Source organism: Buceros rhinoceros, unplaced genomic scaffold (genome assembly GCF_000710305.1).
Source record: "Buceros rhinoceros silvestris isolate BGI_N320 unplaced genomic scaffold, ASM71030v1 scaffold34902, whole genome shotgun sequence".
NCBI lineage: Eukaryota > Metazoa > Chordata > Aves > Bucerotiformes > Bucerotidae > Buceros > Buceros rhinoceros.
Window position 1 is genome coordinate 5,571 of NW_010400055.1, and position 9,797 is coordinate 15,367.

The 9,797-nt window shown below is 41.5% G+C and overlaps 1 protein-coding gene across 1 annotated transcript in view; it reads right to left on the reverse strand.

Annotated features, from left to right (window-relative positions):
- Positions 1-3,397: 3,397 nt before the first annotated feature.
- ELMOD2 (ELMO/CED-12 domain containing 2) overlaps positions 3,398-9,797 on the reverse strand; it is a 6,866-nt gene continuing 466 nt past the window's right edge. The window contains exons 2-8 of the mRNA XM_010131726.1: positions 9,165-9,193; positions 7,746-7,840; positions 6,946-7,075; positions 6,076-6,209; positions 5,414-5,482; positions 4,113-4,246; positions 3,398-3,747 (exon numbers count right to left, since the gene is read on the reverse strand). Coding sequence (XP_010130028.1) covers positions 3,590-3,747; positions 4,113-4,246; positions 5,414-5,482; positions 6,076-6,209; positions 6,946-7,075; positions 7,746-7,840; positions 9,165-9,193 — 749 coding nt within the window. The 3' untranslated portion in view covers positions 3,398-3,589. The remainder of the gene's footprint in view (positions 3,748-4,112; positions 4,247-5,413; positions 5,483-6,075; positions 6,210-6,945; positions 7,076-7,745; positions 7,841-9,164; positions 9,194-9,797) is intronic.

The window sequence follows — 9,797 nt, forward strand, 5'->3', positions numbered from 1 at the left end:
AAAATGCAAAACTATTTATCTGAGGTACTTAAACTGGACCCTTTCCCTCTCGGACAAAACGCGCCGTTCTTCACTCAGCTGTGTCAGCTGACAGCAGCACAACCAGTTTAAAAACATTCTCAGTTGCGTTCTTCCAACGTAGCGCTGTCTTCAAATCACTTTCCAATCCAGTTTGTTAGTTATGAAGTTATGCATTCACTTACTGAAAGACAAGGTTTTACTTTTGCTTGTGCTAAACTTATCTTCAGGTTAGTTTGGTCATGGAGTGGCACCATGTTTCGAGCACACACTAAACAACAAACATGGAGGTAGTTGTTAACAGTTGCTACAGGAACAACAAGAACCACCTTGTCTTCAGTTTTAGGTTTTTTTTTTCTTCTGAAGTTACTATTGCATGGATGAGCTCACACAGTGAAGGCTTTAAAGAGGCAGCAAGATACAAAACTAACAGCACTTGCAAATTCTAATATGATAATGCAGACTTTAAAACATGACAGTTAATAAATAACAAGAGGATTTACCAAGGTTTTAAACTCTTAAAATAAACCACAAGCAACAGATTCTGACATCAAACAAACTGATTACATCAATTTGCAGAAAAGGGTCGACCTCCACCTGGAATCTCCCATAACTTTAGGATTGTCGCCCTACAACAGTTAGGATAAAATACCGCTGACTAGTAAAACACTGTTCTCCCCTAAACAGTTTTCCCCTTTTCCATATATTTTCTAGCTACCACCCTAATACAATTAGCCCGCCACTGGTGTACAACAGGGACACCTAGTGCTAGTCTACACAGAGCGAGTGACCCCCAGGCAGGAGGACTGGGCTACTGGATGGTACAAAACTACATGCAAATTCTAACTGTGACCTGGGAAGGTGTTCTGGAGCCTAACATCAACGGTCACCTCAATTACTACATGAAAACTAACGCATTGCCACGAACCTCACTCACCTGACGACGGATGGGTTTACATTCTTCCCTTGTACCCTGCCACAGTTTACTCCCAGCTCACACTTTATTTAAAAAAAACCAAGCTAATGAAGATGCATCTCGCAGGGGGCTCCATCTACATTCTACACTGAAGTGTCTTAGGTGTGAGACGGGGAATCTGAAACTTGATGGCTGAGCTTTAAAAGCCTCAGCAGTAGTTAAATGTCAGTCTTTCTGGGAACGAGGAGCAGAGCAGAAAATTTCAAGGCTGGAGAGAGAAGGGAGATTATTTCTGCTGTAGATTGTTGCCTACTAGTAGCAAAACCCAGCAAGAAACCAGCCAGCCTCTATCACAGGGGAATGTTTCAGAGATGGCTCAAGCAATGTCGTTACTTGCTAGCAAGCAGCCTATGAAAATAAAGAGTGGGATCTCCTTCCCTGCTGCTGCTGCTAAACATACTGGGGTCGCTGCTGAGGGTCAAAAAGTCAGTCTCACATTGCTTGCAAAGGAGATCTACAAGCAATAGCAAAAACGATTAATGAAGGAAGATAAACATGACAAAAGCTGGGGCTAGAAATTAACAGACAACGGACCTTGCAGCCACGGGGAAAGACTCCACTTCCTCCCCCAGCTTTTAGGAATGTCCAGTATCTACAAGGCCAAAGAAACAGCTCTGCTGCAGGACCTGGATCCCAGAACGCTGCCCATGGGATCTCAGCTTTTTCCGTGGTGAGAATTACAGGACCCAAGTACATGGGAGCAGCAAAAGCACCTGGGTTCCTGCGGTCCGTTTTGTATCTCGTCAGTTGGCTGTTCACCTCACAACCCATGGCATAACCACGAGCACTCTCCCTACAAGCACCTTCGCTTTTGTTTTCAAGTAGAATAGCATCACCCCAACACAGGTGAGATGAACCGTCTCCACCCTTCGCATGCTGAGCCTGAGAACTGCTGGACTCCCTCTACAGCTAAAGGCATCATTAAAAAGAAAACAGAACTGCGTTAGCTCCTACAAATACACTGTCTACCCTGATGAGGAGCTTTCCCACCGACTAGAGACCACCAACATTTAAAGGATCAAGAGCAGTTGGGTGGGTGCGGTGCAAGAAGTCACTAGTTACGCAACACGGACTCAGCATCACTGAGGTGGGAAGGCACCTCTGGAGCCCACCCAGCCCAAGCGCCTGCCCAAAGCAGGGTCACCTGGACCACGTCCAGTTGGGTTTTGATTATCTCCAAGGAGATGTAGTGTTACACGTTATAATACTGCGTCTAATACTCTTGTAGTGAAACATCACTCCTTACAAAGAGGCGTGTCTTTTTCTTCTTCCTGTATTCAATATTTGTGTTCTTCGGCAATCCCTTAATGATTAGTCATTGACTAGAAGTTAACTAATTTACCTGAGATGATTTAAAAGAAATCAGAGAGGCATGAAAGCTTCTACTAGCGTACAAATTCTGTGCCGCTGGGTGCTGTTTAGGCATACACCAAGAGTCTTTCTGCAATAACTAAAGCTTCTAAGGCTCTGATCTGGTTACAGAATCAAAATAAAACGCTGATTGAATAAAGCAGAAGGCACTTCTTTAATAGTAGCTTTTAGAAAATGAAGTGATGGTCATACCAAATCTGTTTAAAGTTGCTTTAAGCAATAATTAGTCACATAGAGATACAAAGTCCTATTGACTGGATTGTCTGAGGATGCCAAAATTTAAGGAATGTGTCGCAGTTGCACCCCTTCCGTGGAAAACACACCTTTCTTAGAGACTTGTACTCAGGCGTGAATTTATTTCCACAAAACAGGGATACAGCCGCAATAAAGTTTTTAATGAGCGAACTTCATACGAGGGCTAAACTAACTCCCTTGTACTTGCCATCAGCTGCTAGAAGAAAGGGCTGACCACAAAGCCGAGCAGCTGAAGTCAGTTTAGAAAGAGCTGACAATTTTTTAGGAGTAGCTTTAGTCCGAGGATCTGATCCTCGCACTGACGATTTGTGGCTCTTTTCGTTTGTTCGCAAACTAGGCTTTTTCCAAGCACAGGAACTGGCTGGTACAAATCCACAGATGAAAAAAGTTCCTTAGCCAGAAGTAATTTCTAGTAAGTCAGTCAGTATGTGGATGGATTAAGCCTCATCTTCAAAACCACAAGAGACTGATACCTCCCCTTCGTTACAGAGAAATTTAACACTGATGAGTCAATGACCAACTACACCTACAGAACAAGAACACAAAGGCTAAAACCAGAGTAATTTCAACTAAAATACATTTTTAAAACAAATTAACAGTCAAACCTAGTCATGGAAAACATGACACCGCATAAAATACCTGCTTCGTGTTCCTGCACCAAGAATTATAAAAGAAATTGTGAAAGCGAGCGATCCAGAGGCTCTTGAGATGTGGGTTGGGTTTTGTGTTGGTTTGTTGGCGGTTTTTTTGTTTTGTGGGTTTTTTTTTTAAAAAAGCTGTCCTTTGGAGAATAGCATATAAAGACCTGTAAACAGAGGCTGATTGTCCAAGCTTTCTTAACTGAATTTTGATTATTTTTTTAAATGTAAAAAAAAATTCTATTGTTAAACAGTTTTTGGTGAAACATGCAAAACCTCCATCCAAATGCGTAATTCCACTTTGGATGCAGAACCTCAAACAGCAGAGGAGTTAAGGGTTTTTTGTGTTTTGTAGGGTTAGTACCATGTTACAATCCAGGAGAAGTCCCTTAACTTTGTCATGGAATTTCTCTCTGTAGTGGTTGAAGTGCATAATGCTTTCTGGTTCTTCTTCAAACCAGAACTTGTCAAACTCATAAACCAGATAACCTGTGAAGAAAATAAAACACAGATCTGCAAAGCTGATCTCCACGGCCTTCTGCCAGCACCTAGCTAGACTTAGATCCCTGAGGCTCTATTCAATCCCTTAAAACAGGGACTGTCCCCTCCTGGACAACAAAGTTTTGGGACACCGTAATAATGAATAGAAGTCTGCAAATACCCAGTTTTCAGACTGCAGTGTCTAATATATAGAAAGCCCCCAAATTTATCCCTTAAATGTACATTTCTGCTTGAGCACTAGGTGCACTTCCAACCCCTGAAGATAAAAGGTTGCTCAGGCTGAGAAAAGAGCGAACACGTACTCCAAAACCCCTAATCCCTACCTTGCAGTCTGTGCTAAAGCGGGTACTTACAGTAAAACTGGTGGAAGTGCTCCATCTGCGGCAAGCCAGCGACCGCGTTGTACAGGTGGGACTTTAACGCGCCGCTCTTGAGTAAGCTGTACGCCATTTCCGTCAGATTGATTCCAACTATCGCGTAAGAGTATCTGCAACACCAGTCACAGGTCACGGTTTACCTCATGGGTTGAGGGACTTAAAAGCTTCCCTGAAACAGTCTGCATTAGGATAACTGCAAGAGTCAGTTTTTCCCGCGATACAGGTAGGCTCTGGCCCTCAGACCACCGCTTCCCTTCGCTGGTGCATCCAACCACGTAAAAGCTATTTGAAAACGCTGGCTTCCTATACAATAGAATGGCAAATGCCTCCAGGAGGCAATAATGAGATGGTCAAGCTACTCAACACTGACCTCAGTGAACTCATTAAATCCGCTGGAATGTTAAAAATCGGGTATCAAAAACATTGTTACGGTACAAACAGAATGGGTCACCTCAACCTGCTCTTCAAGCTGAAAAAAAAAATCTGGTTTTCTGTCGCATGGTAGAGAAAGCACCACAGTAAAGTTCTTAAAGGTGTGTTCAAACAAGTGTTTCTAGGGGAAGGAAAAAAGGATTAACGTGTGTCAGTGATATGGGTATATAATAAAAAAAATCTAAAAATCTAAAAGTCTCAGAGATCCTATTCACGACCTAGTTGCACATGGTACTGTTATTTACAACTAAAGCCATGAAAGCCTCCCGTTCTTGGTAGCTGATTTAACTGGGGACTAAACAGATCAGGTGACGTACTCAGGTTCACCAGCTTTCCTCTGTGTCTCATTGGTTTTAGAGTCTATTTCCCTAAACGAGCTAAATGTTTTAATATGCAAAGTCTTCAAAAACGAAGTTACAGTTGAACAACAAAACACCTATGTGCATATACTTATTACAGAACAGAAACCTAGCAAAAAATAGGATTGACGAGATAATCGATACCCCCCAACACAGTAAGAAAGTGAAAAACAGGATTCTAGTCTAAGCCTATTACAAATAAATGTAATTATGACAATAAAGGCGTTCAGGGTTAACAAAAGCCAGTATTTTGCAACATGTCTGAAAAAAAAGTCTGAAAAAAAAAGCACTGCACATAGTTCCCAGTCTGAAATTGTCGATTCCTGTGTTTGATTTCTCATGCCCTTCTACTTTGGCCCTTTTCTTCATCCTTTAATGGAAAAAACCAAAAAAACCACAAATATTTTCCTCTTTCCTTTCCACTTTGGCAGTGTTCACACGAGCTCTTACACAGAACAAGGCAGAAAATGTCACACAGTGACTTACCCCAGCTTTGGGTGGTTTGAACGAGAAAGGATCTGACGAGCTTCCTCGGTGTAATGCTTACTAAAATACCTGTCAGTGTAAAACAAGGATCTCCCATTATTTTTTTTATTTCACATAAAAAAACACTAATGTGTAGCTTTAAACTAAAGCTGAATCCTACTCTATACTGGATAATGGCACAAAATGAAAACCAAGGAAAAGGAAGAAAAAGAAATACTGTTCAACACGAACTAATAAAATAAAAAAGGAAAAAAAAAATCACTGTGATCTGAACATCAAATATACAGTTCACCCAAATCCACAAATTAGCTTAGCAAAGTTATGCAAACCTGTTTGTTTTTCATTAGAGTAATTAATTCAGGAATTCGAAAAGCTTTTGAAAAGTTACTTCCGAAGTTATAACCTATCGCATCTATCATGTGACAACAAAAAATTAAGCTGTCTCGTGCAAATTTCTATTCCTCCCCTCGCTTTTTGGCTCCTACTCAACCACATGTTTACAGATGTGCAGCTGCCACAAGTGTTGATTTATTGAGAAAATCCTAGAGCCACCAGTTCTATTTGCTTCTACTCAGTGTTTACTACAAACAGCACTAACTAGAGAAAAGACAGAGATGCTGAAAACTAGTTACCACAGAGATTAAACGCTGCTGTCCACTTACACCAGGTTCACTAACCCCAGCAGGCCCATTCCTCTGAAGTCTGTTTTGGGATCGTCCCCCTGGAAGCCGATGTCACACCACTGCTTGCTGATTCTGGCCTTCAGATTCTCGTGAGGCATCAGCAGATTCCAAAGCTGCACAAACATGCTTCCATGTTACGCACAGCTGCTAAACATTCCAAGCCACCTAACTCGGAACACTTGCTGCTGCGCCTTAGACACCATTCGCCGAGGAACGGGATGCAATTTTCAGGCTGTTCGTTTCTGCTAGAGCCAATCTGGAGCTGTACTACAATGGCTTGTTTCAGCAAGTAGGAAAACAATCACATTTCACATTAAATGTGATAATCTCCCTTCGGGGACAAAGCCACTGTATCGACAGTAAAGAAACAAAGACTTGCTTCACATCAGAGATGAATTTCTGCATCTTGTTCTGGCAGGACAGCTACAAGCTGACACACAGATTCTCCGTGAATGCTCGCTTGCAGAGTTTAGATATTTAAGGAATGCTAAGAAAATGACATGCTAATACATTTTCACAGTAGAAGCTGTTTTAAAGAGCCTCAAGCAGTATTGTATTATTTGCTTGCTATTACTTATCGTTACCTAAAACACATTACTGAGGGGTTTTATCTTCCATCCTCCTTGACATCGACTGGGATGCAGTAGTAAGATAACAGCAGTGTCCTTTTTATTTAGTAACTATTGGTTTACACGGTTAGACACGTGCATAAGGCTAATTATCTTTTCAGTTAGGATCCTTCAGCGACCCGTTACAAAATTATTTTGCAACTTATGTGTTGTTATGTACCGATAACTGGTTACTGGAGGGAAAAACAAGCAGCTTTTGTATCGAAAAGATTATTTTCACCTGAATTAACTGTTCCTCATGTTCTTCGTTATCCGAATCATACGGGACCTTCCTCAGATTTTCCACACTCAAATAAAGTGTTTTATAACCCGATATCTGCAGTAAGGATATATGCAGATTTGTCTTAAACCTGAAATAATGACAAAACACCACAGAGAAGCTATTAAAGAGGCGTAGTTAGCCATAAGTTTTTGCTTGAACTACCAGGTAAGACCTTTCTTATGTTAATGCCACATAAAGCACTTCCTAATTCTAGTGTTTATGTTTATCTTTCAAACCACGGCACACTGGTTAAGTACACTGCTATACAGAGCTTATTTCTGCTTTAAAAAACCGTCGCTGATTCCAGTCATGCCCTGCTCACTGAAATTATAGAAGAAAAAACCCAATTTTAGCTAAAAACTGTGATGAATAGAAGAAAAAAACTCCATGCATCATCCTGACCCCTGTACCTTCAACTACCCCCAAACTTTTTGTAAGTCTTAAAGGGAAGCTATAGTCGGTCCCTCAAATATATCTAAGCAATGTAATCAACCTATGCAATAACTGTATTACTTAGAAAAAAGGAGTAACAGAAGGGCTTGCAAGACAGAGATGTAGGTTATCCCAAACCCACACCAATTAAAACTTTGCAATTTATTTCCTAGAACTGAAGAGGACGTATCCATACCTCATTTTCTAATCTCTAAGCTCTGTGCTGAATGGCCTAAATACTCTTATCAGATTAAACAACTGCCAGAATGTGCCACGAAGTCAGAATTATCAGCCATAAAGAATCTCTGTTCAAGTTCCAAACGTACCCTGTATCCTTCTGCCCAATTTTCTTTTCCTTCATTACGTCCCTGACGCACTTCTCCACTTCTGCTTCCTCAACACGTACCGCATTTCTTAAAACCTAGGAAGTTAACGCAGGAAAAGATTTCATGAGGAACGCAGAAATAGGTCATCGACTTAGTTCTTATTTCTCAGCTCCCGTGGACCTGCCCTGTACGTGCTCCTTCCCACCAAAGGAGAACAGCCAATGTATTGCAAATGTTTACAGTGAATAGGCTCGTGTTGCATATACATAAGAGCACAGATTGTAACTCTGTCAGGCTGTAAACAACGACGTTTACACAGGAGTCCCTGAAGGAATAAATAAAAAGCAGGGGAGTTGCTCAGTCTAGGGTCTCTGCTGCTTCCAAGTGCTGAATTGAAACGTTCTTCTTAACCCAAATGAAACAAATGCGGCTAATGAGGAGCAAAAGTGGTAAAACTTCAATGAGGAAATAATGCTCCAGAATTCGGAGACCCTGAGCTAACAAAGCTGAGTGCTGGGTTAACAAAGCTTCAGTGCTGGGGTGACATGCAGGAACTTAATGTAAGATGCTGCTACTCTTTGGTCTTCCAGAGTAAAGGGTAAAACCCAGCAATGATAACTGTACACAAGCCACCCAACACCCCTTCACGACACTTCATCTTCCCAACGTTTCATGGTCACAATGCCTTCTGGAACACAATCCAAGCTAACACCAAAGAAGCCGCATTTCAGTAAAGCAGCAGGTTCACTCTTTGAAAGCTGAACATCGATGGATATGATATAATCATGTAATTAAAAGACACCCCCCATGGTGCGCTCTACTGCAGTGAAGACGCTCGTGACGGTTACAGATTCTCTCTCACCATCACACTGCAGAGATCAGCTGTAACAGGGGAGAACGAACGCAGCCACCTCACTGTCTGTCTGAAGAGGAAAAGCGTTGCTCGAGATACACAGATTTCTGGGTGTAAAGTGTTAGCTCACGTCTGCCTGTCACAGAACACCTGGAATGAGCTTGTCAGTTCAGTGTGTCTACCTGCCAACTTGCATTACATACTTCTTGTCCCCCAGACACAATTGCATTCACTGCATTTAATTGCTTTATCCGTGTCATCTGTCTGTACCGCTCTTGGCTGTTCTTGTAGAAACCACAAAGAGATTGTTGTGACAGGGAGAACCAACCCTCTCTGAGAAAGCAGCTCTGTGTAACGACTTGCCTGACCTGCTGCTAAGAGCCAGTCATCTTTCGAAGGGCCACGGGGTTAGTTTTGACTGACCCTAGCGCACAGAACCCAAAATGCTGTTCTCTCCTCTCCACCTTTTATTCCTCTACTCTCCTCCACCCTCAAAAGGGAACCGTACGGGTTCTTTTCTGGGATCTGTCTGTGAAATCTACAGTTTAATCTCTCGCATCATTTACCTTGTTCTTTGACGATTCCAGTGAATGTTCTGCAATACAAAAGAAGTAAACGTCACAGTTAAATTTTAATTTAAGTAATTATTTTAACTAATTGACAATGGGTGGTCCTGTGGCATGTAAGCATTACAAAATCTTGCATCCCTTTTATACATGTCACTACTCAAGAATTAGTCACTCTTAAAATCAAGCTGATCATCATAATTTACATACAGGTTTTCATAATCCCCGAGTACAACACTGAAAATGGACTCAGATTTTTAAAAACATTGATCATGTTCAAACACGAACAAAAACAAATTCGAAAAGGCGTCAAGACAAAGGTAGGTCTCTTGATATTTCTCCATTCTTAGAAATGTTTTTCGTGTTTATCACTGAAGGATAACGAAGCAAAGCCACTTTGCCACGCTTTTGTTAAATGGGAAAACCTGTATGCAGTTTCTTAGATTATTTTTTAAAATCTGCATATAGCAGAATTGTGCATTTAATCACTCTTCCTTCCCCCCTCCGCCAGAGTGCAATCACGTCTGTTCTGTGCGGCTTTTCTAGCAACAGGAAGGTTTGATGGGAAGACTCTGGGGGAAAACCGACGAGTTCTGATTCACTTTTTGAAGTTCGCTGGAACTACCTTAGCAA